This window comes from Neopelma chrysocephalum, unplaced genomic scaffold, assembly GCF_003984885.1.
Source record: "Neopelma chrysocephalum unplaced genomic scaffold, ASM398488v2 Primary Assembly neopelma1_65c, whole genome shotgun sequence".
In the NCBI taxonomy this organism is placed as follows: Eukaryota; Metazoa; Chordata; class Aves; order Passeriformes; family Pipridae; genus Neopelma; species Neopelma chrysocephalum.
Genome location: NW_020897724.1, coordinates 2,039,297 through 2,066,839, shown reverse-complemented (window position 1 = coordinate 2,066,839; position 27,543 = coordinate 2,039,297). Strand labels below are relative to the sequence as shown.

Genomic DNA, 27,543 nt, shown 5'->3' with positions numbered 1-27,543 from the left:
AAAAAAAATCAAAAAACCTGAAAGGCTTAGAAAATCAGCAGGCACTCCCCATTTTAGCCTTTTCCTAACTTTGGAGAATAGAAGCAGACACTGGTTCTGTTATGAATCTGGATTAATTGGCTGACCAATGTGTCTGTGGAATAGCATGTTGTTTAGAGTTTTGTTTAGTAAGTGGGTGATCAGCGTGGGAATTTAATATGGAATTGCTATTTTCTTGGAAGAACAGTTCAGTAAACAAGGTCACATATTTTTCAATAGTGTTTTGAGGTTAGAGCCTCTCTTGTGCTTATACTGTAAATGGTAGCTCTTATGTGAATGTGCTCATTATCTAAATTGATCAAATCACCAACATTGTCTTTAGAAAAGGGAAACTGAAGCACCAAAAGATTCAGTGACTTGCTTGAAGTCACAGAGAGAGACAGTCTGCAGTAGGGCTAGGAATGGAACATAATTCAGGTCTTCAGAGCCCCATACTAGAAACTTAACCACAATACCATCCTTCCTGTTTTAGTGGGTTTTGTTTTCTTCTCCAGAATCTGAATTTTCATTTAAACGAAACCCTTGAAATCGGAATTCTTTGATTTTGCAAGTAAATTAGACACCACACTGTCTCTGAGTCTGCTTTCAGATGCAGTGAAACCAGCAGCACTGAGTGAAGTGTGAACCTCTGTCACCCACTTTGATTAGATTCTAGGGTCAGAGTTTGATGCATTTAAATGAGACGTGTCCAGAAGGTGTAACTATTGTGACCAGTCATTTCCTCACACATCTCCCAATTCCATACTATCCATTCAACAGTTTTCTAAGTTAAGAAGTAATAAAGTGGACCTGAGGAATACAGCTCATCCTCTTATCCTTTTAGTCAGTTTTTCCAGGTAAAAGGCTGCAAAGATGACTCACTTTACACTGATATCACTGAAGAACAATGCGTGTCTGGCACAGTTGTCAGTCACAGCAGACACGTCATTATGCCAAGAACAAAATACATTTTGAGGAATTCACCAATCTGTTATTATCAAGCCTTGATTAAGCATCTACCTAGACAAGGGTTAACCAGTTGGTAAAGAGGTAATAAATTCTGTCTGAACTGGAATTTGTGCTGTTCTGCAGAAAATATACAAGTCAGATGCCATCCAGTTGGGATGGACAATAGGAATTGGGTTTGTCTTCCTGAAAGGATCACTCTATTAGTTGTTAGAAAGTTCTAATGGCTAGAATGAAAAACACTGTGTTTTGGAAGCTAAGCAAATTAAGCTTAATTGTGTACTAAAACTGAGTAACAGCTGAGCCTCTCCCTTTCGTCAGCTCCCTTGATTAGTCCATGTTGTCAGAAATATTTTACTGTATGAAATAAACTGTAAGAGATAAATGCCATGTTTCAAATAAGCAATAAACTAACTGTCTAAGGCTACGAGGGAAGTTTCTTTCTAAGCTGGCTATTCTGGAATTGTTTATTTTAAATTATGCTAGCTACTTTTTTCAGGGGTAGTTAATGCTGGTTTCCCTGAGCCCAGACTAAATGGATCTTGTCTGATGTTTCAGTGGAAGCTCTTTGTTGACATTAACCAAGTCAAATCAAGATTCGATTTAGTCTTATGAATTCAAATGCTGAGCAGTTAACCACACAAAAATGTGGTTTGGGCTTTCTACATCTCAGTAGTTTAGACATCTTTCTTGGTAATTGGTTGAGTGGGGGGAAAAAAAGGAAAGTCTCAAATTGTTGGTAAAAGTATTGTGAAAGGGCAGCCTGCTTTCTGGTAGCTTTTTCATCTGAATGACAATTCTATGCTGCTGGATTTTGTGTGTGTGTGAGAGTCTGTATGTGCATGCTCCACAACTAATGAAGGAACTGTGGATCCCTAAAAATAATGTTGGTGCTGATTCCAGAGACAGCAGGGTGTTGTTCAGGGGAACTGCAGCTTTAAATACTGAACTGAATATGTTAAAGCAGGAGCATATAAAGTTTGGCTTCCAGATACACTTACTGGACTACAGAGGTTTCAGTGCTGGCTGGAGGAACACAGGCACTGGATTTCAGAGCCTGTTGCTAATTTTATTCCAGTCTGGCTGAAATAAAGCACCTCAGTGATCCTCTCCAAACTGAGCCACTACAGACCTCTGCTCCCTTCCATTGCCTCCCTTGCTGCCCTCTCTCCCTTGCTTGAAGCCACACTCTGTGTTTCTCCCTGTTCTCATGTCTTTTTGGATCCCAAGCCCATGAAAGGAGAGTAACACGGCACAGGATTGATGCTGAACTGTGCTGTGGGTTTTGGAGACCAGGTTACTTGTCTGTACATGCAGTTGGGGTCCTCAGGCATTTATGGATCCATGAAATATGGGAAGGGAATTCTGACTGTAAAGAGTGCAACAGGAGAGGTGGTAAGCTTTGGGCAAAATTTATTTTTGAGTGGGAACCTTGAGGATACAAAAAAAAAATCAATTAATAATGCAAAAAGGTCTCCAGTGTATCTTTATTACTAGTTTAATGGTATCTTTACTCTCTGCTTTTATAATTTCCCATTCTTACAGGCATTTTCCACCACTTCTTTTCCTTTACAGTGCCTATTTAGCTTCTGAATGATTTACATGACTACAAATTTTCATTTGCTGCTGCAGGTGGACAGCGTTGATGCTCCTTCTGGTGCTCCCATGGGTCCATCTACTCAAACCACAGGCAAATGCTGTGCTTCTACTGAAGTAAGTCAAGGGCTGTGGAATCAGTTTCTAATGCATTTTATACATGGGCATAATCAACACAGCAGGAGATTTTCATGGTTGGGGTGAGGTGGAGGAAATGACTCAAGTATTCCCTCACCTTTGGTTTTCACAGAAACTGATTAAAATTCATTCTTAATATGGTCAAATGGATGCAAATCTCAGTTCTACTTCCTTGAATGTAGAGAGATTCTGTAGCCCAAATTAAAAGGAAAAAAGTGGTCTTGTTCTTGAAGTGAAAAAAGTGCTGCTACAGGAGACACAAGGAGCACAGAGGAAGTTGAGAAATCAGGTGGTGGTGGCATAGCAGTCTCTTGCAGCTTCTCATCCAGATCCAGGTGGACAGTCTTATTTCTTTCACAACTCACTGAGACCCTTTCAGATTACTTGATTGGACTTTTAATACTTGAAGCCATCAAGCCTGGATGACTAAACCTGAATAAATCACTATTAATGCTCAGCCTTGAGAAAATATCTTTCATGGGCATGATTTGCTGACCTCTGTATTTCTGCTGTGATTCTAACCTATCTTAATTGACAGATCTTTTTTACAGTCGCAGTTTCATCTCGAATCATACACCACCAAACTCTTAGGATTATGGAATATATTAGGTCCTGCAGTATCTAATAACTCCTATACCCAACAAATAGAAACTACTGAATGTGCACCTTATATTCTACTGTACAGATAGATGCTATATAGATTTTATTATTGTCTTATGGTCTTGGCTAGTTATGTAACACATCTACAAATATCTAGGCAAGAAATAGCTAATGCAAATTTTAATGTCTCAGTTTTCAAAGTACTGAAAATCATCCAGATTTCTGTTTCTCCTCTGTCCCTGGAGAAAAGAGGTCCTGATATGTGGGTCAACAGTTTTCTTCAGAGTACAAATATTAATTCCTCATTTGCCAAGAAAGGAAAAGGAAAAAAACTCACCATAATTGCTCCTGTGGAAAAAGAATTGGATTTTTTTTCAGACATTTTCCCCCTCCAGATTTATTGCAAACCTCAGCCAATCTTACATGTGAACTCAACAAGCTGTGTTCAGAATAGATTAACTTCACCATGCTCCAACTCTAGGAAAATTTCTAGGAATCAGGAGAATAAGCTGACAATTTCTGACACGAGATAAAAAGTCCTTTAAATGTAAAATTTTTGGCATCTGTTGTTAAAATGGTAAATTACAAACATCATCTAATGGTATTAATGAAGCATTCTCTAATTTTAGAAAGATCTATATCAGTTACACACAGACCTCACCACACATGCTTTTGGATTAATTGAAAAGAAATATTACATTATGTAAAATTAGCGTAGCTTTGCATGCAGGCCTTGATGTCTCCTAACAGTAAATTAGGTAATTAAGAATATGAAAGTGGGAAGAGTGCCCAGCCTGGAGGATTTTCTTCAGGAGTTCTGGAGATCTCACTGAGTTGCTCTTGTAGGGAGGTTTTGCTGTCTGTCGTGACTCACCTTTTAAGGGCCACTTTGTCCTTTGACTGTGAGAAGTCTTATAGTCACTTATCTTAGGCTGGAGTGCTGATGCTGTATTTCAATTGCAGGTTTATTTCAGTTCATAATAACGTCAAAATAAAATACTGGCGACCGTCTGATGAGTCTAAAGGAAGCCTTAGACTTGGTTACATAAATTGAATGAAGCTTGCCAAGGTGACCTTCAAAAACTTCTTGGACGTATGAGGAGTGACATGTGATGACCTCAAACCACAAGTAATTCTAATACAACTTTACTCACAGAAAAACCTTTTGGGAAGGTGAGTAGAACTATTATAGGTGAACTGTTTAAATTTGTACTTCTCTTTAGTTCTTTACTCCACCTGTCCTGTTCTGGCTCTGTCTCATACTATTGGAGTATAGACTGAGTAACTTCTCAGTTTTTGTAGCAGTACCAAAACTCTGTCCATGGTTTTCTGGGTTTACCTCTAAACAAAATGATCTGTATGTTCCTGGTATTACAGCCTCAACCAACATAAGTTACTGCAGCCTTCAGGTGATTGCTGATTTAGGATATATCTAAGCTGAAGTTCCATAATTAGATTTCTCTAATCATCAGTTTAAAAATTCAGATTAGCTGGGTCTTGTCAAGAAAAAGCAGATATAATTCTTCATAGGCCAAGTGTTGGGGCTTTTTCCCTCAAGAACTTTCATAGGCAAACATATGAAATTAAGCACCTCTAGCAAGAAATACCAATACACTGATGAATGTGAATTTAAACACTGAGCTCTCTTTCATGATTTCCCATATAAATAGGTCTATATCCTCTCTCCCTGAGTCTATAAGGAAAGGTTAAAATACTAACAGGGAGCGTGGATTTTGCAGCTAGTCAGCCCCTTTGGAATGCTCATACAGTGCTGTGCCTTACCCGTGGTGAAGGTGCAGCAGCTACAGACAAGGCCCTGCACATCCTGAGGTTTGCTGAGCTCCAGAGTCCTGCCAGGCACCCAGAATTCCTGGGTACATTAAAAACGCTCCAGTATCCTCCCAAGTCCATACTTACAGACTATGCTGTGGTCAGGAGGAAATCTTTAGTGAGTTTAGATTTCTTGGCTAAAGACCTGGCAGGAGTTTCATCAGAGCCCTTATGAAGATTTCCTGTTACAGTAGCATATAAACACAGGAACAACAGCACAGTGTCTGTGTTCTTAGGAAGGTTCTCAGGATTTTTTTCCTTTGTTGTGCAGGGTGAACATTTTGTTCTGTGGTCTGTGCTGGTGCTTAATTAGGAATGTGATAGATATATTGTGGCTATAGCAGGATGCAAATGTGACTTCACGTTAGCCTTGACTTCTGCATCCAAAATGGCACTTGGGCAAAGATCTACAAGTAGATGTTTTTAGTAAAATGGAAAAGCAGGATTGCACCCAGAATAGAGCAGTGGGGTCCAGACCTTAACTTCACTGCTAAAAATAGCCTGTTTTGGAAGACAAAGACATTCAAAGCTCCCTTCTAGATACATTTATGTTACAAATTTTGAGTTAACTGCAAGGATACTGCCTAACACCTCCAGTTTCATTCTGGCTTTTTATTCCTTGTATATTTTATCCTTACTTTCCTAGTGTCCCATTTTCCCCTGGACAGTCATTGACCACTGGGTCACAGACCAGGGGAGCCCAGGCAGGGTTGTGCCCTGTGCCAGGGGAGCAATGCCTAGAGATCCCTGTACTGGAGGGTTCCAGGTGTCCAGGCTGGAAAAGCAGCTTGCCTGATTCAAGCGCTGGATAAAAAAGTCCTGACTTCATGCTTGCTCATGGATCATACTAAAAATAGGTCACTACTGATAAGTGTGCTATATATAATGTGTTATTCCAGCAGTAAGCTGAATAGCATTCCACACTTTTCCTCCTCTCTTTCTCTCTGATTCTATGAAATTCAATAAAAAACTTAGTCCAATGCACACACACACAAAATAATACATTTACTCTCAGTGGCTGCATTTACCATCAAAGTTGGTAACGTTTCCTGAAATGGGTTTCTGATCCCCCTGAAAGGCTGCGGGTTTTTCTTCTTTTTTTCTTTTCTTTTTTTTTTTTTCAAAGGTTAATTTCAGGGAAACTGAACAACACACATGAAACTGTAAAATATCAACTGTGCAGATAAATTGTGGTATCAAGGGCGTAATGTGTGTGACCTGCCTCCAGTTCCATGAATTCCAGTGAATTCCCAGTTTCCACTAGCGGGTGGCAGGCAGATCTGAGTGTGGCTATTTTCTGTTAATTTTGTGCCAACACGTGGTTGTGATGGTGGTAGAAGAGTAGGAGGGGTGTGATCTGGGGAGAGGGGGAAACACCAGACTCAGACTGGGGAGGTAACCCATTGGGTGTTACAGAGTCACACTCACTGAGTTGTTTCAGGTCACAAATGAATCCCCTTCATGTGACACTCGCTGCAGAAAATACCAAGAATGGTACAGCCTACAAAGCTTTGGCAAATAGATCATCTCCCATGATTCATGCAGCATCCTTTCTCTACTCTGCATATGATGAGATGTGTACTTGGGATGTGTACTTCAAATGTATACTTTAAAGGCAGGGCTAAAGCCAAATCTGGATTTAAAGAACACCCCACAACAGAGTTTTGTGCAGCATAAAAAAGAAAAACTGATCCCGAGTGTCTGTAGCTGCCAACATAGACTGTCAAAGCAATTTTTTACTGGATGAACTGCATGTTTTTACTGGTTATTAGGAGGCTTTCCTCTCTTAATTTCACTCATACCTTAGCTCTGAGACACTGAGAGCATCACTGCCAACTTCCCAGAAGTCCTGTGGCTGATTCTAATTTGCATAAACTTTTCTGCCTACTGCTATATGCAGACAGAAATGGGTCCAACAGAAATATTTTCTTGGTTTTATGTTTCTTCCCTTATCTCCTCCCAGCCTCTTTTTCAGGGCTGGGGAAATATGACACATGCCTGCACAGGCAGAAGGAGATTTGGGAAGGTCTGGGTCACGGTGCTGTTTTCCACTGGGTTTACTGCCCCAAGGAGCACTCCATGACTGGAGACAAGTCCTCATCACCAGGAATTTAGCAGCCATTCCCCTCTGAAAATGGGATTCTGGTGCAGTCATGAGACCCCATCACTCTTCCAGAGAAACATTACCCCATTTCCTCTTCTGTTCTCCTAATTAGCAGTTTGCACTTCAGTGCAGCAGAGACCACAGCCTTCCTCCCATCCTGTACACTGGGGCACACACTGCACCGATTTCATGTGGTTACAAAGCCAAGAACTAAAAAACTGGGCAATATCAGATTTACATTTGCATATGCAACCTGAAATCTGCCCACTCACACATTTGTGCACCGAGTGACACAGGGGTGCTGGGGAAATGTGTGATCTTAACTCTCACAAAACTAGGACACCATTGGCAGAAAGGCAAGGAAGGTCCTGTCTCTATTTTAAGGCCTGGAATTTGCAAACAATTACGTTATTTTTACCATAGATTCCTATAGAGAATTCTGTATTTTACAAAGCAGAAACTTTGCTAGCATTCCAGAATGGGTTTTTTTATACAAACTTACTGTTGTTTTAATTAAGTTAATTGCCAGAAAGATAATGTGCTGAATGTGGGAGAACAGGACTCTCCCAGGTGCTGAATGTGGAGATCACTGAGTTGGGGCAGGATAGGCTGGCAGAACCGTGGTCCCCCCTGCTTTTCTGCATCTTTGAGCTCCTGCCTTACTTAAAACTAATGATGAGACACCAGAATTGTTCCAATTTTGAAGTGCTCTTGTGCTACTGTAGCTGCCTGTGCTCACTGACAGCAAGCTGGTTTCTAAACAGACGAGCTGAGCAATGCAAAGCGTTTGTGCAGGTCAGGTATGACTCAAATTCGAGTGGAGGGAGAGAGGGAGGTAGAAGAGTAGAAGGGGCAGTATTTCCTCCATCTGAAGTGAACAGATAGAAACCTCATGAAAAAAACAATGCTAAACATACGTGACCTTTTGGAAAGTGTCTCTGTACAGATGCATCCACAACATCTAGAGTGATAAAATCACCTCCTGAGCTGAGTCGAATGGCATAGTTGAAGTAGAGCTGTAAATAAAAGTGGTAGGCGGTTTCCTGCTAAAACTCCCCTGCATGTCCAAGAACCCACTGTGACTCAGCCCTTGCAGTCACTGGGAACTCAGGGCAGACACCCTTTACTAGTTGGGTAGTTTTACTTCTCCTTTTGCACCATACCAAGAGGGCCTCCATTCATCCCTGGATGGACGATATGACCCATAATTTTTTGTTGTCTTAAGGTAATGATCTTACACTAGACCCAACAAGACTGTTCAGACTTCTTGTCTGATTATCAATGACCTGCAAAATTATCTGTCTGCTTGGATCTTTCATGTGCAAGCTCTTGTGACTTACATTCACATACCTTAACAAGGCTCTTACTTGCGTCTCTTCACGGCCTAAAAACAAATTTTTGTTGCTTTCATTTTATGTGCAAGAATGTGATTCTGTAATCCACCATTACAGGTGTTTACAATTATAATACTCAGGAATAACTTTTTTTTATTATTTATTTTGAAGATTATGTGTGTTAATATGCTGAATGGGAGACAATTACATATTTGCATATGATACATTTTCCAATGTACTTACTGTTCCTTTACTGTTCCTTTAAAGAATTAGCACCTTTGGAAAGATGAACTGAGCTGGAAGAAGCTATGCCCTTGTTAAAATAACAGCAGTAGCAATGCCTAATAGCTTTTAGGTCAGTAGCATCCAGAGTCTCACTTCCCCTAGAATATTTTTTGTCTGAAGCTGTCAGATGTCATTTTACTCCTCTGGGCTCATAGTTTTGGAACATCCTTTGCCATTGAGATAATGCTCTTCCTGGTCCATTTTGAATTTGCACAGACAGTTGCCTTTCCACATGAAAAGTTCAGTACACACGCAGTTTTAAACTTGGCATTGGCAATTAATAAAACAGATTTGGGAGATCTGCAGGTTTCCATGAGCTGACTTAGAACAGGCTGTTCTTTCTTTTTCTCTCTTATCCCATACAATATTTATTCTGCTGCTTCTTTCTTTTCTCTTTCATTTCTAGCCTGTCTACTCTCTTCCACTTCAAAGTCCTTTTCTCTGTTTTTTTAAAATTTATTGTACTCCCTCTGTGCTAGTCCCAGCTAACTCCTTATTGGCTTCTTCCATAATACTGCTGGAAGTTTATCCCCATCTGACCTTCCTCTGTGTGAACAAATCCCAATGTCCTAGGTTTAAAATTTATTCCACTCTTGGTTTTTTCTGCTTTCCAGCCCAATGTTTTCTAATTGCCCCTTTAATTTCTGTTTAATACCTCTTTTAGTTTCAAGATGCTCTTGTCTTTTGCTTTCTTTCTGTCTGTTATATTAAATATACTTCAGACAGGTTTTGGTTTGGTTTTTTTTCTGAGAATTAAGTCTACTTTCTCCAGAGTTTTCAGTTTAGTGTCTGAAGGTTATCAGTGGTTCCTTGTTAGTGAACTTCCTTTCTGGGAAGTTCAGCCTCCTTGTATTCTGACTCAAGTCATTAACATCGAAGTAGATTCTTTTTTTCTTGCAAATTCCTATAACTGCCCACCTTTCTTCTCTCTTCTCTTCCTCAATCCCCTCCAGTGCCCCCCACAGCAGGGCACTGCTTTCTGAAAGACACCCAGTTGCTTTTCCCCTTTTTGCTGCTCTTACAGAGGTGAATGGTGGAGGATTTGGTTTGTTTTGAAATCCTCCCATCTGAAAGGCAAGAGTCAGGGTTTTCACAAAGTGCACCCGAGGAGGGGATACCCAAGGAGCTGATGCCAGGAAGGAGCTCAGATTGTTGTGGAGCCCAGAGGGAACCGAGGGGTAGGTGGCACTGGGGAGCCAAAAGGCAGGGGCAGTGCTCAGAGTGCCCCAGGCTTATGAGAGGGCAGCTCTGCAGTGATTCCAGGCAGGCAGGAATCCAAGAGGGATTGTAGACCACGGTTGTTCTGGCAGGGAGGGGATGCTCTGGTGTGGATATTTTAATTTTGTGAGAAGAAAGGCAGCTCTACAGAGAAGAAAGAGGTTTAGGAATGGGTTTGGAGAAGTGGGGTAAGGGATGTGGAGGACACCAGGTCCAAAGACTGGGAGAACTGATACCAGTGGGTGGAAGTGTTGAAGATGTGGTATTAATGAGGGGACTCAAAGGCAGGAGGGCCTGGGGCTCACCATCTATCAGAGCAGGTGCCATTAAATGGGACCCTGGTTTGGGGACTGAGGACACACAGTGACCTGCCACATCCCCCTTCCTCCGAATGAACTGCTGTAAACCCCTTTCTCATCTACCAGCAACACCAGAAATAGTATGTCAGTACATAGTACATCCACCTCCAAATAGAAGGTTTAACAGACAATCTGATATCCACACTAAATAATGATTTAGTGTGACCAGAACTCTCCTTCTCCTCCTCCACCTCCTCCTCCTCCACCCCCCTATACTCTTTTTTATTTCAGTATATTAGTACTTAAGGAAAATTATGGGGCTATGTGGGTGGTGATGCTTGTACCCCACAAACATAGGGTGGGTGCTGAGATCCTGCCTTCTGAGAAGAACTTACCAGAGTGACCAGTGAGGGCAGTGAGTGGGCAGAGCCCAGGCTGCTGCAGTGATGCACCTCAGCATCCTGCAAGGGGACTGCTGACTGTGGCTCTGTCAGGACAGCCTGTGCCCACATCAGGGAGGGAAAGTGCTGTACCCTTACTGGTCATAGTGAGTCATTTGCACCTTCTGCTACATCTGGCATAAATTTCGTTTTGAGTTACTCTAGTGCATCATTATTTTCAATAGTTCCTTCACCAGAAGCTGGAGCCACAGAGGTGAAAATAATTACATTTACCAGAATCTGTCATTGAAATTGGCAGCTAGTTCTCATTAGAAAGAAAAGAATCTGGTTGTGAACAGCACTGAACAGTGCTATTCAAGTGGTCACATGGGGAGTAAAATTATTCATCAGAAGTAATAAAGATAATATAATTGCCTGTACTTTTCCTCTTTGTGAGTTGAAATCAAACAAGGAAACAGTCCTTGGGGGACAAATCCAGTTAACTGTGAAAAAGAGGAATTTACCAGAAGACTAGCCAGCCTGTTTTAATTTACAGGGAAGTTTGTGTCACTCTTTTGTCTTTATGTAACACTGTGTGCAACATAATACTAAGTGTTAGCTTTAAATGTGCTTTTGTACACCACCACCTTGGATCACATCCGTGGTTTCGGCCTCACCCATACTGTGAGGCTGCCAGTGTCTCTTTTGGCCATCCAGATTTGTGTCAATTGTTTAAAACTACAGAGTAGCCTCAAATAATTAGAAAACTATGCTGTAAATTCCTGGACTACTGACAGGACATGTCCTGCCTTCATATACACAGATTTGTTGTGGCTTGGAAAACTTTCCACCAGCACTTTACCTCAGTGTCTTCTCTGGGGTTTTTGTTGTACACTTATTGAAGTAGTTCACAGGGACAGATTTAATAGGAACTTGGACTCAGCTTTTTAAAGGAATTAGGAGAAAAAACTTTTTACTTGCACAATGTGCCTGTCAGATACAACTACAAGGGCTTTCTGCTGAAATAGAAAAGCCACACTGAAAAACAAGAGAAATAAAGATAGCCAGGGCAACACTCAATTTGAATTGTGTCTGTTTATATTTGAATGCCTTGTTTGGAGGAAGTTCTGTTTTTACCTTTAACACTATGCAAGTTCATACAAAAGTCAGTTTAATTTTAGTATTACTCAATTTCCAAAGAAATCATTTGGTTTTGTGTTTAGAAAACTTACTGCCAAGCCCCCTCTGCTGGAGGGAAAACTATGTTTTCATCCCTGCATGCTGAAGACATCTAGTGAAAGAATTCCAGCTTTTTACTGTGCAAGTAATTGCAGGCTCAGAATTCACAAGATCTTTACTATCTTTCTATAATTATCTATCATTATCTGTCATGAGTTGAGCTTTAGAGAAGTCAGGATGATTGCTGCAAATGTGTTCTAATTCCTCCACACAGTCAGTGTGTTGAAAATTCATCTTCTCAATTGATTACTTCATCATCCAAGTTATTTTCAGTAGTGTCCACCCTCTTCACCCCCCCCCGAGTCTCTTATGTATTATTTACATCTTTTGTCAGCAATCATTGCACAGAATTAGAGTGAACTTGTATAATATGTCTATGCAGGAAACAGTGAAAATCTGACTCCAAGAAGCACACATACTTTTCCAAGGCAATTCAAACTGCAAAGACCTGCTCTGCTTGTCTCTCAAGTGTGACAAGAGAAGCTTGCTGGATGAACAACAATACTATGTGCTGGTTAAATCACATTCATCATCTGTGTATGACAAAGCCTTTTGCGAGGACCAGCTTTATATTTACAGATCAGGAAACAGGCCCAGCATGGATTTCGGTCCTGCTCTGGAACAGATTGCCTGGTGACCTTGCACTATTTAATTAGGTTAAAAGCCAAAATAAATGTGTCATGACATTGAGATAAAGTATTGGACCTGTTTAAGGTCCTCTGTGGTGCACATTGAGAGCACTGAGTTTCTTTGAAAGGAGATCCAAAGCAGCCAGTATTCCATGCAAGCAGCCAGTAAGGAACTACTGCCTATAGATGTGTGTCTGAAGCTTTTCCCTCTTCTGAGCTTGTTCAAAAGTTGATCTTTGAAGAATGGCAGTCCTTTAAAAATGGAGCAAGCCAGGAGAGCATTGCTGGACCAGCTGATTAGTACTTAGAAGACTCTTCAGTATGTGGAAAAGTGAGGTTTGTGTCCCTGCTTGGCAAGAGGGCAGTCAAACTTCAGTTTCTCCCTTTCTGAAAGTTGTCTCAGCTACTAAATAGCAGTCTCTTCTCATTGAGAAGGAACAAGGATTATTTGTTAGCCAAGAGAGACTTGAGCACTCACCTATGAGTGGGAAACACTGGATTCTGGTGACTGCTCTAAGTGCTGGTACGTACAGTACATTAAACAGTTCTTAGATAAGCTACATAAGTGGTATTTGAGGCTGAGACAGAATTCAGTGGCTCACCTCTCTCAATTCAGTGCCCCAGTCTTCACGTTTAAAGGCAAGTCCCATTCTTTCTGCAGGTCAATGGCTCTTGAAGGACTTTCTGTGAACTAAAGAAAGTTTACAGGAAGACCAGGGAATGTTTCCTTCTACAGGCTTATGGTGTGAGGTCATAATTTCAAAATGAGCTTGACAAGCATGTCCTTGAGTCCCTCTGTGCCAGAAAGGGGTTTGAGCCTGAATTTCCCAAATGTAAGCCCAAAGTACCCACACTCCCACAAAAGATCTCACTGGCAAACCGTTGCATAAAATTGATGAGGTTTAAAAGATGATGGTACCCCTTTAAAGAAAGTGTTTCTAATGAAGTCTCTGAAGGGATGAGAACTATTTCCAACCCCTATTATTTCATTCAATTTGATAAAATACTGACAGCTGTTCCATGAAAATCAAACTGTAGCAACACCAAGGAAAGGAAAACAATACTGAATTGGTGTTTTATGTTAAAAAATGCCTTTAAAAATATAATTGTATTTCAGATGAAAACATGAACTAATTAAAGTTTCCTAGAATATAATGTAGTTACAGCATATATCCTGGTGGGGTTAAATGAGTATTCAGTCTTAGCTGCAGTAGACAATAAATGTTAAATTTAACAACAGGTTTGGAGTAGAAAGAAGTTTAAATAGCCCTGAGTTCCAGGGAATTTAGAGAACCAAACCCATGTTTGGAAATTGATGCCCAACCTCTTTGCTCACAGGGCAGAGGGTTAAATAAAAGTTGTGTCAGTTCTTGTGTATGCAATATTTTGTGTCTATGCAACAACTCCTGGCTGATGAAATGCAGCTGCATCACGTCCCAGGCATAAGTCATCTGTTGCTTTATAATTGCAGTGCAATTAGGAGTTCCCTTTCCTTTTGAATTAGAAGTTTATTGCAGGGTCTGTGCACAGTGAAGGAAGAAGAGAGGAAGGGGGGAAAAAAGGTAGCAGGAAGTACTTCAGCCCCAAGCAGTGGGTGATGAGACAGCTCTGCAACAGAAGGAGGCATTTGGACATGCTTAGATAAACCTCAAGAGTTTCTAGGTCTGCAATCTAGACATCTCATTGCACCTTCACAGGGCTCTTGTGTTCCTATGATCAGAGCTAGTCTACTTCCAGAGGCCAAACTGTGGCCAACCAAGCTGTAGCACTTAATAAAAGCTGGAAAAGGAAGCAGAAGCTCCCTTCTGCCTTGGTGGGACAGAGGACTGGGGCTGACCCAGGATACAACCTCCCACTTTGTAGAGGCCTTTTCATGCAGAGCCTGCTCATTTCTTACCATCCGAAATGCACAGTTTTCCCATTTATACAGAGCTGCAACACAAAGATACAATTTTAGAGCTATTAAGTTGAAGCATTACATGTTCAGACATCTACAGGTAATATAAATGTGTGAATGAAAACCAGTGAATTGAACATGGTAATGGAAACTTGTTCTTCAGTATGAACCTGCATGAGACACAGCTACCAGGAAAGATAAAAGCATTGCTCCTAAAGCATCTGTCTGTAACTGTGCTGATGAAACAACTAACAATAGTACACTCTTTTATACTCAGGTACCAGGACTTCAACTGAGCTTAATGCAAGACTACAGACATTGAGAACATGGTAAAACATGCAAACTGTTTGGAATTCAAGGACAGAAGTTTTCCCCACGGTTCGTGAGTAAGAATTTCATGGCACTGCTCCTTTTATGAGTTACATGTACTCTTTGTTATCAGTTTGTAACACTCCACAGCTGTGTGACGAAGATTGCAGAAGTACTGGTGGGGGGAGCTTTACTGTTTCACATCTGGGAAATGCAGCCTTTAGAAGGAAATGCATCTATCTATTGTACAGATCAAAAGATGAATGAAAAAGATTTTCTAATTACTTTCAGTTCTGTTTCTTTTGGCTGGAATTTCTGTTTTCCCCAGACAATCATATGTCCAGCCATAATCTGGGGTAGTACAATGACATTTATAAGAAACAGAAGGGAAAGCAGACACAAGCAAAAGAGATGTTCATCAAACACTGCCAGCTTTGAGTAAAACGTGGCACTATTTAAATGAACACTCCTGTGACTCTAAACTTCAGAGACTTTCTTAATAAGGACTGTTCTTCCCAGCCTTGCTTTTGCAAGTCATTAGTTACCATTACTTGGGCTGATACCAAAGGAGCCCCAAATTGTGTAGCATTTTTCAGAAGGCACTGTGGACCCTTCAGAAGAGGAAATACACCCTTCAGTCAGAAGAATCAGTGATTGATTCAGAGCAGTGCTGGTTTTATAAGCAGCATATACTGTTATTTAACTGGGCCAGCCAAAGTATTTTGTGAACACTATCCACGTTATGCTGCTGAATCTAACATAGATACCTGAATGCTTAATTTTACTGGGCAGGGAGGAGCAGTGGAACTGGACAGTGACTGGGGCCAGCCCAGTTGCATTTGAAAAATGTCTGCACTAAGCTATTAATTCCTTCATCAATTTGGTTAACTGTTGCTGACCAACCTGGATGGAGGTAAAAAAAGGGGCCTGGAGAATACTTTTGCTATTGTTCAGATATTCACCCAAGTATTTGATTTCACAGAAATGAGTGTAAAACATTGCATTAAATGTCAGCATGAATGCAATACTGACTGTGCTTCAGCCTCCTCAGCTGCACTGGTGAGTGCTGGAAGCTCTTGTGGTCTGGAGTGGACTGACACACCACTGAGTTCCCAGCAAAGGAAGAGCCAGAGGCACCAGGATGCAAATAAATCAGTGGCCTGTGTCAAACAGTGGGGTCAACTGTTCAGTTCTCCCTCTGCCTTAAAATCTATGAAAACAACAAAAATTAAAAAACCTGTTAGGGTTATTAATAATCACAGTATTATCTTTATAAGAGTCTAGAGAATGTATAGGCAAATCAGAGATATCTGTAGATAAGAAAAAGAAACCAATATGCGCCTTTCACTTTCACCCTGTATGATTTCTCATAAATGAAGCTGTAACCGGCAACGAAGCCCAAGGTCTCTGATGAGCTTTGCCTTGCAAATCTGAGGTCGTGCACTGCTCTTTGCCATTCTGAAGTGCCTATTGTCTGAAACTCCTATTGGTTCAAATTGCAGCAGAGCTACAGCTCTCCAAATGCTCCTGTGCAAATTTTGAAATGACTTGAATGTAAGTGCTGGATGTTTGGAACGTCCAAACTCCAAAGGTGCAACCAAAAATGTGCACACACTGTCCTGCCAGCTCCGCACAGCCACTCCGTGCTGTGTGACGTTTGCATGGACATTAGGCACCATCTGCACTGAACTGATGTCTCCTACTTGGCTCTTAAAGTATTGACAGTTTCTATTTTGAACAAACAAGCACTGATGGCTTTTGCAATAGAGTGCACTACTGCGAGTCTGGTTTTGTGGGCTTGTCAGGTTTTGAAAATAGGGTGTACTGGGTTTGCATTTATCATTCATTGCTGCTTTTCATGACAAGCTGAAAGCTTGTGCATTGTTGGCTTCAATATTTTTTAATCCCCAAAGAGTCACTTTTTGGTTGTATTTGAATTTCAAGTCTCAGTTTTGTTGTTTAGTTTGGAGGCTGCCCTATATAGAGCTACATTTAGAAACAATTGTTGTGTTGCACAGCTATGTACCTTTCAGCCATCTACAAAAAGTCATATATTTTTAATTCACTGATAAGTGCTTAAATACATTCAGGTACATAAGTGTTCATATAGTTGCCTCACTGCAGTCTTCACACAACCACTAGTTCAGCAGAAAGGTCAGGTTATTCAACATAAAAAGTTATTTTAATATTTTTCCTGGAAGTAGGTCCTTTTCACAATTTCTTTGTATGTTCCTCCGGTTCATGTTGTTTTGCTGTGTAGTTCATAGCACAAGGTCTAAAGTCTCATGGAATGAGGTGATTAAAATCTTGGAGCACCAGTAGATTTATTTAACTTAACAAAAACTGAGTACCATCAGGTGCTCATGGATCAATTGTCAGTGATGGCTGTTCAAGACATTGAATGCCAACAATAAAAGTCTGACCTTCATTCCATCAAATTGATATTTGACACAGCATATTCTGAGCTGAGTGGAGAGAGATGGGTCTTAATTAGAGAGCTTCAATACAGTGCTTAATATAAGGTGCTGTACAGACTCTAAACTAGAACCTGTGATTAAAATGACTTAAGAGGTGGAGGCAGTTTGTGACATTTTAATGTCAAATTATATTTTAAAATGTGGCATTTCCATATGGGTCATAGAGGTTTTTCTAAGATGAACTGATGATATGCCTCCCCATTGGCTCACACAATCTTGTGTCTTTTGATTATTTTAAGAAATTAAAGAAGCCTGAGAATGTGAAAACATGCTTCAGCAATTATACATTGAGTGTTCTGGTTTAGGAAGAACTTTGTGATTTTATTTGACATTTTATATCTTCTCTTAGACCTATGAAAATAGGCCTTGTATAGCCTGTACACTGATATGACTTTAATCCAAAATTAACTTTCCAACATTCATTCATTCTTTCATTCATTCATTCATTCATTTATGCCAGTAGTGGGGGAGCAAGCTGCTATGTGTAGGGGTATGGCAGTAAATCCACGCCTGTAACTACTTCTGGTTTTGAACCTTGCTTTACAGAATGAACACCACAATGTAAGAAATTGAAAACTCAAGCTTCTTTAGGTCCCAGTCCACCTAAGTACATAAAAACATGTAAGTGCTATTACTGAGCAGCTTTAAACAAAAGTTTCACTGCTGTTATTTCCTCTTTATATTGTTTTTGCTTTTTCGGTCATTCAGCTGTGTGTCCTGAATTCACACCCAGAGTCCCCCCTGCAGAGCAGCACAAGGCCAGCTGTGCCTTCAGCTGGGATTTTTGCTTTTGCTTTCTGAAGTATCAATACCAGAGCCTTCCTGCTCAGCCCTTGGCAGTTCCTCCTTTCAAGGCCATTTCTGCTCTTCCTCTGATGTTTCTGCCATCACCAGGTGACTCAGAGGACCATTGCTCTATCCAGTTTCTGAAGAGGATGCCAGTGCTGTTAGTGACCTGTGTCTAGTCCAGGATCCTTTTTATCTGCACCCCTGGACAAAGCTTTAGTCACAGCCTCATGGAAAATAAATGCAGCCATTTTACATGGAGATTCTCTGATCTCAGAGCAAAATTTTATTAGTTAAGGACAGGCACCACATATGTGTCCTAGGTGATACTCATGGGAATACAAGTAACAGAACTGGCTAAAGCATAGGGAATAGTGAGGGCAATTCACTTTTCACACAAATTGTCAGTGACTGTAAAAGAGCTGACGGTCTCCTTGGTCACGTAACCTGCAGCCACTACCAAACCTGCTATTAAACATCCATCTCCTGAAGACTCTGCAAAATAGTACCTCACACAGCAACAGAGAGGAGGGCTTTCTCCTCTCTAGCTCCCTGTAACTCTTGGAGGCTCACCTCAAACTTTCATATTCAAGTAGCTTGATATTAATCTCAAAATTCCCTAAGCTTTTTCCTGAATTAATGCAGGTGTGTGCGTAACGTGAGATTGGTTTAAAATTCCCGAGTCTTATATTTAAATTCTGAACGCCTTTTAATCCTGTTCTAACATTTTATTAATTTGAAATTACCTTGATTGGTGGTGGTGTAGCTCTGATGCTTTCAGTTTAAACAAGATCAGCTTTGTAGGGAGAGATGAGCTCTTTGACTGGACCTCAGAAGGATCTTGCTTGCTTGAAAATTTGACTATTAGTAAATGCCTCTCCCTACTAAGCACCAGAAATTTGTTTCATGAATCTTTGAAGAGGCCTTGAACACTGCAGAATCCTGGCAATGTATGCTCTGGAATGGCTGTAACTTCTCAGCCTTACTGGCTTCTCTGTATATTTCTAATATTTGACACCTCAGATTTTAAGACTTTGAAAGTAAAAGGCCCCTCTTCTGGTTACTTCTCTTTGGGAAAATTGTTCTGCTCTCACATCACTGGATGAACTGGATGTTAATGATGCTAATTGGAGTGTATTTATGCAGAGGCAGCAGCTGTCAAGGGAAGACACTGTGATCTGTATTCCCCAACACTGCTTATAGGGACTCTCTAATTCTTTTATGAAGTGAAATGAAGCAGAAAGGCTGAATAAATGAAATCTTCTAACGACTGGCTTCACTTCAGTCGGGATGAAGATCTAACGCTTTGGATGCCATTCATATTTTTTGTTTAAAAAGAGTTCTTTTTTTCTTGAGCAGGAGTTTGAGTAAGCCCATCTGGAAGCCAGCTTTGCAGACTACTCCCAGAGCAGCAAGCAATACTGGTAAAGTAAAGACTACGATTATTTTTTTTTCTTTAATCATGTCATAATCCTATTCCATAGAACACCAATTTATTTTGGTTCCATACCAGCATATTTATACCATGGAAAGAAGCAAACAGGTGACACCCACTTCTGCAGAACACCACTGGAGCTCTCTAAGCATTTCCTCTGAGTATTCTTTGTAAGTGAAATGAGTCAGCGAAGTGGGAGAGCATTGCTCTGTGTTCATAGCCTGCAGGCTCCCCTCAGCAGGGGTGTGTGGTGAGTGACAGGAACTGGTTAAGTTTGCGTGATGGTGAGAGCAATGAAATAATTTCTCATGCTAAGGCTGGCTGTACAAGCTGAGGTTTTCCACCCTCTCTGAGGAGATGATGTTTTTCTCTGCCACACACTGGGTGCAGCTGTCAGCTCCTGGCAGCTGCAGGAAGGCTCTTGCCGTAATCCTCTGCGGATTCCACTAAACATAAGCTAACATGCAATGTATAGCATCTGTATTAGGTTCTCAAGTAGGATTTGCCATGAAAGTTATGTTAATTCATCTTATCTTAGCGTGACTCGCGTGCAGTTTGGGCTGGATGACTCTGTGGGAGAGGCCAGACTCTTCTTGTTGTAAGTAGTGGGATTAGGATGTCTGCTGCTCAGACTCACCTACCTTTTTCAAGTCACTTCTAAAATGCCACTTATTCAGAGCTCCCTGCTAACTAAAACTTTGGCAGCTTGAATCTGGAGTTTTCCTGTTTCAGCAGATGACTTTGCTGGCTCCAGGTCTTTTGAAATTCCTGGAAAAACACAAGACTGCCAGACTGATCAGTCCCAAAGCATAAATTACAAGCAGCGGAAGCTCAGGTTAGGGATGTAAATATGACTGACTTCCAACCCATTTATTCCAACTCATTGATCTGTTAATTTCAAATAATTAATTAAATTCAGTGATGATGTGATAGGTAGTCTGGAAAAAAAATCTCAAAAGACTAAGATGGTTTTCCAGACTTCAGTCAGCATGTCCACATTGCATCTTTTATGCAGTACAAAACAAACATCAGGAACAACTGAATTTTATATTCTTGTGTTTGTTTCATGTAGTTCTGTGCGCAGTATAAGAAAATAAATCTAAACTAGGATGGATCTTCTAAAGTTGAAACCTGATACTTGTCTGTGCTAAAAGTTGCCCTTCAGTGAATTTTCATAGAAATACCAAGGAAAGGAAGACAGTCAGTCTCAGACTCCTCCATTACAGAGTAATGCATTAGTACAAAGTACAAATCTTAAAAACAACCCCAAAAACCTAAAACTTTGTTTGAAACACAGTTAGTGACTTCTCAGTGCTAGAAAGTGAAACAGAAATAAAATTGAAGAACCTTTTCTGTACACGTTGACCCTTAGACTGGGGTGGAGATATTTTTTAAAACTCCTTTGGGTAGGATGAAAGGCTGTAATAGATCAGAACTTCTGGCCAAGGGAAAGGAGGATTTTTGTGCTTGTGTAATATCAGCCTTTTACCAAAATTAGAGAGGGGAGGAAAGAATTTCTTCCATTTTAAGTAGTACTGTCAGTAAGAGCATGGACAGGTCTGAGCTGGACAGAAAACTTCTAATTGCTGCTTCTTTGGAAATCTCTTTTCATGGAGATCTGGGGTCAAATTCTTTTCTAAGGTCTCTTGGCACCATACCAACAAAATAGTGCCAGTGTAATTCAGGCAGCCCTGGCTCCTGCTGTGCTCTGGACTATGTTATCCAGGTGTAGTTTGACCTTTGTATTTTACCCATACTGTGACCACCTCACATGCACGTCAGTGTGAGGAATAATGTCCTTGAAGATTGCTTTGAAGAAAGGCACCCACGGTAGTAGCAGGCAGAAGAAGATTGATTCCTTTCTTTTAATCTGTGCAAACCAAAACTCTCTCTCACCCAGGGTGCTCTCAGGAAATGTGTTCATGTTTAACACACTGTAATTTACAGCCTGTCAGGCACCAACTCATTGCCTTTTCCAACTGTGTTCAGCTTCCTCTGCTCCCCTTAAATCAGAGGATTATCACTGTGAGGTCACCTCCAGAAACCAGTCTGTTGAGGCATCAGACTTTCCTTGCAGCTTCAGAATGTGTCTCTGTGCTTGGCTGAGACAGTTCTTTGGTAAAAGCTTTGCAGATAATTCAGTGCAACTTTGCATTTTACTGAGAGACAACGATTTTCTGGTTTGGGAAAACAAATCCATTTTGTGCAGATTGCCAGTGCTTCTGCCCTTCTTATAACACAGTTTCTAGAAGGCAAATCCTGTAAAAGGGACCTTTAAGTCTCTCCTGAAGATTACACTCTTGTAGGGGTCTTGCCTTCATCTGTAGATTTAATGGCTTAATAAGCATTAGACCCTCCTGTTATGCAGTAACAAATAGGAATACAATACTTTTATCAATATTTGGCACAATTAATTTTTTTTTATGTGAAACTAAATATTGATGCTGTCAAGTGACTGCAGCTCAGGGACATAAATTACAAATATTCTTCTCCTATGAGCTTTGCTCAGATTTTGCATTCATATACAGTAACCATCTAATGTCTTTCTATTCCTGTAAGCCATATGATTTGATTGCCAGATTACATGGTTCTGTATTGTGCTTAGATGTCAGTGTTTTTATTGTTATTACCAATATTATCTTTTATTCTTACTGTAAGTGGTAACAAAAAGTTAACTGCTTCCTCACACTATAAAAAGAATAAAGTCCCATTTACAGAATGTCTCTAAACAGAAAATATCTCTGGAAAAAAGATATACGAATAAATAATTCACAACATTATGGGTGAGTAGAAAAAAAGGGTTTTGATGTATTTTGCTACTCAAAACAAAACCATATTTTTTTAAACTGGCTATTTTAGTGGAGAACAAAAGTTCTTTTAAAGAAGAATGATTGCAGGGCAGTCAGTTCTCTGTGCATTTTTAACCGTTCTGCACTTTTGCTGGTAACAGGACTTGTGAAACTGATTAATTCATCCCCTTGGTTTTCCCGAGTGTTTTCTCTGTTCCATCCTCCTGTTTTTGCATTAGCTTATTTCTTGGCTTATTTTCTAAAGAAAATGTCAACCCACTCACCCACCCAAGAGAAACCATAACATTTCAAGGATTTCAGGCTGCGGCAAAGCGAATTAGCCTGTCTGTAATATAAACAGACAGCAAATAAATTCTTAAGGGCCTTGGAATTAAAGCCTCCCATCTTAACCCCCCCCCCCCATACTTTCAGTGCATTACGCTCCAGATTTCCACATAGGTGGAATAAGTATACAATAAAAAGTTATCCTGAGAGCATCCCTGGGAAAATCATCACGGGCTTTTTCCTGTTTTCTCATGAAACCGGGGGAGCTTCATCAGCTCTGCAGTAAACATCGAGCAGCGGGATGGCTCGGGAGGGCTCACACCGGCTGGGGGCAAAGAGCAGAGCGGGGTCTGCAGGGCGGGGCTGAGTCACAGCGAACGGTATCAAACCACTCAATCAGACTTTTACGTTAGTTTTTGCACGTTAAGGAGCCGATCCTGAGCCGAATTCAGGTAAAGCGAGGACCAACCAGGCGCCGGGTCCCCCATCCCGGTGTGGGGGTGCCGGCTCGGCACACGGTGCGGCCGCTGTGGTCAGTGAGAACCACCTGGGGCCAGGCGATGAGCCCCACGCCCGGCACAACGCGGTGTGTACCGACGGCACCGCTCTCACAGCCCCAGGCCCGGCACAGCGCGGTGTGTGCTGACGGCACCGCTCCTCCAGCTGCAGCCCAGGAGCCTCGTTAGCGCAGCGCTCCGGCCCCCCCCTGAGGCGCCGCCGGGGCGGGCCCTGCGCTCTCCCCGCCCTTCCCGCCCTCGGCCGCCGCCGCAGCATGGCCGGGGAGGCGGCGGGCCCGCCGGTGAAGGTGCTGTCGGCCCAGCTGCGGCGGGCGGAGCGGGGCGAGGGCGGGACGTGGCTGCTGGGCCGGGCGGGCCGGGCGCCGCTGGCGCTGCGGGCCGTGTGGATGCAGGGCACGGTGCTGGAGGTGCAGCGCGGCGACCGCGGCGGCTCGGCCCGGCTGCGGGACCCCAGCGGCGCCTTCACCGTGCTGGGCGTGGAGCAGGTGCCGCAGGGCCGGCCGTGCCTCAGCGCAGGTACCGGGGGCGGCGGGACCCCGCGGAGCGGCGCTTTCCCTGCCCGGGCCTGTTCCAGCGGAGCTCGGCACATCCCGGCCCCTGGGAGGTGTCGCTTCCCACGCGGGAGCCCAGGAACAGGGATAGGAATTTCTTTCCCCCCCCCTATTTTTCCTTCTTCTGCCCCTCACGAGTAGCGTCAGATGGACTGGAGAAGTGTTGGACTGCGGCGCTGCAGGAGTTGTGGCACCAAACAGGCACTTGGCATAAATTTTCAGTCTTCTCAATTGCCCTCCGCCCACTTACGCACTAGAGGGAAAAATTGTGTGCTTGTTTGGCTCTTGCTGTATGTGAAAATCTAGTCAAATCTGCTGTAAAAGTGGCTGTACAGATAATGAAGCTTTTTTTTCCTGAAATTCAGTTTTAGACAGTCTTCATGCCTTGAGTTTTCTTGCAAGTGTCAGCAGCTTCAATTCACAGTGTGTAATTGGCTTTAAATAATTTGCATTATGAATTAAAATGAATATACAAAGGTTAATTTAATTTCACGCTTGCTTGTTTTTTAGGGAAATATGTAATGGTGATGGGTGTGGTGCGGTCCTGCAGTCCTGAGCCTGTTCTTCGAGCAATAAAGATGACAGATCTCTCCGAAAACCCTGTGCATAAGGATATGTGGAGCCTTGAAGTGGAGGATTTGCAGAGAGTCATCCCCTAGATACTGTTTTTCTGCCTAAAATAACTGGAAATGTACTTTCCTGGTGTCAGACCATTCTGTGTGTTTGTGGTTTCAACCAACCACCAGTTACTCTTGGAGTAAACCAAAGTGAGAAGTCGGACTCAGAGTCAAGTGTAGGGATCAGCGCTTATCTGATAATAACTGCAATGTTCGTGTCTTCCAGCGTCTCTTTACACCAACAGATTTGAGAAACACCTGTTTGATGTTTTGAGTAAGATGTCCACGCTGTTAGGAATGCTCCATGTTTCTGTGTTAGTTGCTGTTTCTGGGAGCACGTGTTGAGGGAGTCATTCCTACAGCGGGGTGGGTGTTCTTGGCAGCACGGGCTGCACAGAACTCATGTTACCAGGGTGAGCTCAATACCTGGAGCGAAGGTAATGAACTGAAATGTGTTTCAGTCTATTTAGATTGTGGTTGGAAATAACATCTTTGCCTGTATTTTCTCTTTCAGTAATGACCACGTCAATAAACTCCACTTGTAAGACAGATGTCTCTTGGTAACCATAAAGCAGAGTCTTGTACTTAAAAACCTCTCTGGTTTCTGAAATATTGAAAGTGGTACAGTAATGACCCCTGTGTTCCAGTGAAGTGAAATAAACTGAAAAGGCATGATTCAGGATTCCCTGGAATAGGTTCTCCAAGATGCAAATACTTTTACGACCTTATGAAACAAGTGTTCTGCCCCTAAGTGTTATTTTTCTCTTTGAAGGTGTCTTGTTCCAATGTATGCTGTTTTTAGCTGTTTAAATCATTCTAAGTATATTTTATTTTTATGTATCTTTCTTCCTTCTGTGGGAGAACACAAAAATATGACATCAAAACACCTTTAAAAAGAAGAAATGTTACTACTATTTATTTTCCCTTTTGTCTAAAGAGAGCTTGAATCGTGAAGAATATATTGCATTATCTGTGTGGAATAGCTTTGTGGTTTGGGACTGTGTTGTCCAGGAATATAGCTGTGTTAATTGGGAATGCATGTAGGAAGGAAGGTGATTTCTGATTGAACAGTACAATTTGAGAACCAGGTGATGGTAAATACATTTTTTAATTGTGAGGTTATGTTTTCAAAGCATGTGGAAATTAAATAGTGTCCTTTAAAGATTTCAGATCTTTGCAGATGAAGGACTGGATTTCAGAGTGCAATTTCCAGCCTTGAATTTGGTATTCCACATGAGACCACATCAGAGACAGTAGGATAATGAAGTCCTGTGCTCTGAGACCCTGCTCACGTAATACCAAAATAGACAGAGATACAGAATTTTGATAGTCTGGGTTTATTTACTTTTTCTAATCCTGGGGAAAAAAAAATCCACTTGTGGAATGCTGTAGCCTTTTAGAAATGATCCATGTGGTCAGCAGGTTGACTGGCAACTGTTCTTACTGATGATAGTTTTCCATCTGAATGCTTCTTATGCAAGGAATCTGAAGCTTGTTCCAAATATGTTCACCTTGCCGTGCTTTCTAACCAGGCAGTAAAACTTTGGAAATAAACAGCAAAAACCCTGAAAATGAACAGTTAAAACTGCTGCACCCTCGCTGGTGTCTGTGAATTTACAGAATTAAACGTGGCTTGCCATCTGGCAGTGATTCGTATTTACTGAATGCATTTGAAAAGTTATATTGATGTAGGATTGGATTGGATTTAGGTAGGGCTGGATCGGATCTGGACATGAAGGGCATAACCTGGGAACAGCTCAGAGATAACCAGCAACAGCTGAGGGCAATGGCTGTAGTTTAAAATGTTTATTGGGGGTGAAAAGGCGTCTTTATCACCGGTGATAAGTTACGTGCAGCTTTTAGGAGACTTGGTGTCTGTGTCCAGCTCAGTGTTGCAGTCTGCAGTTAACATTTAGTTAAACTTCTGTTTATTGCTGACTGAGCTTTTCTGAATCTTTTCCTCTACCTGCTTACATTTTACTTTGTTCTTGCAACTGTCACCTCAGGATTTTTTCAAAGGTGCTCGGTGTGCTTAGCTGGGGAGTGAAATGACATTCAGTGACTGGGGAGAAGATGATGCGGTTTTTTTAATCACTAACTGATATAAATAGTCTTTAACTTCCAGAAATATTTCACACAATTTTGGCTTCATTACAAAACACGTCTGTAAGGGTGCAGTTACAAAATTACCACAGAGGAAGACTTGATTTCTACCGTGTTTTACACAGCAGCATCTGATGTGTGTGGAAATCCTAACAAGTGCAGGGTTTTTTCCTGACTAGTGTGGGGATCATGTTTTAGTTAGAATGTGTGTCACACTAGAGAGTTCAGTGTTCAGGAAGATAATGTGGCTGAAAGCAGCATCCATGAGGTAACAGAGGCCAGTGCTGGGTTTGTCTGTGAGCCATTCAAACCCAGCCAATTCCAGCTCTGTAGATCAGTACAGGTTTATATTCTTATGAATAATCAATAAAAATGTACTCTAGCAGTATAATAAGGAAGTCAAATGTTTATTAGCATTATCTCCTAGTTCAGAACACCATTATTTCAATGTTTGCACGTTATGCAAAGGCATGGGAAGGATTTTGCAGTGTTAACCTTTTGCTGAGGAATAGCTGCCTTCCAGGTACGGGTGGAGAAGGGTAATGCATTTCTTTAATCAATAGACTTAAAATATAGAAAAGGATTTAACAGATAAGACATTTTCACACAACAACGGCTATAGCACCTTAAGGCTACTTTATGGGTTGGATAGATATCAATCACCCTTTCCAAACACATCAACTGATTTCTGAGAAAGGGCTTCTAAAGGCACAAAGGGAGAACGTGAAACTGGTACACAGATACCAAGAAGGGTGTTTCTTATTTAACAGTGTACACGTTAGTAAGGGAAAAATCAGCCAGCATAAAAATGAGAAAATTGTTAAGTGCTTTCAATTATTTAACCATCTTATTTCTACTGTAGCTCTCGTGTGTTGGAGCACTTCCCTTGAAAAAAAAAAAAAGATGACTTTGTCCAGAACCGCTGAACAGCAGAGTTTCATTTCTGGAGAAAAAAGAAGTCAGCATCTCTGCTGACTCAAAGCTGATAATGCTGCTTTCACAAAGTATTCCACTTGTACTAATCTGAGCTAGAAGAGACCTTTTGTCAGCTTTTAAATGTATTTATGCTATGATTCAAGGCTTGTGGAGACACAATTTTGCCACTGAATGGGAGAATTCTTTTAAAGTAATTGATACTAT

The 27,543-nt window shown here is 41.4% G+C and overlaps 1 protein-coding gene across 4 annotated transcripts in view; it reads left to right on the top strand.

Moving 5' to 3' along the window:
• RMI2 (RecQ mediated genome instability 2) overlaps nt 1-25,946 on the top strand; it is a 29,245-nt gene extending 3,299 nt beyond the window's left edge. The window contains exons 2-7 of one of the 4 annotated variants that reach the window (XR_003534351.1): nt 2,560-2,697; nt 4,282-4,491; nt 14,811-14,919; nt 17,866-17,940; nt 19,465-19,529; nt 24,194-24,275. Coding sequence is in view for 1 of the 4 variants with exons in the window: in XM_027684245.1 (XP_027540046.1) it covers nt 23,387-23,648; nt 24,194-24,342 (411 nt within the window). In the remaining 3 variants the exon portion in view is untranslated. Of the gene's footprint in view, nt 1-2,559; nt 2,698-4,281; nt 4,492-14,810; nt 14,920-17,865; nt 17,941-19,464; nt 19,530-19,618; nt 22,141-23,372; nt 23,649-24,193 lie in introns of those variants that run through there. The other 3 variants (XR_003534352.1, XR_003534350.1, XM_027684245.1) reach the window with 3 other exon arrangements.
• Nucleotides 25,947-27,543: the final 1,597 nt, after the last annotated feature.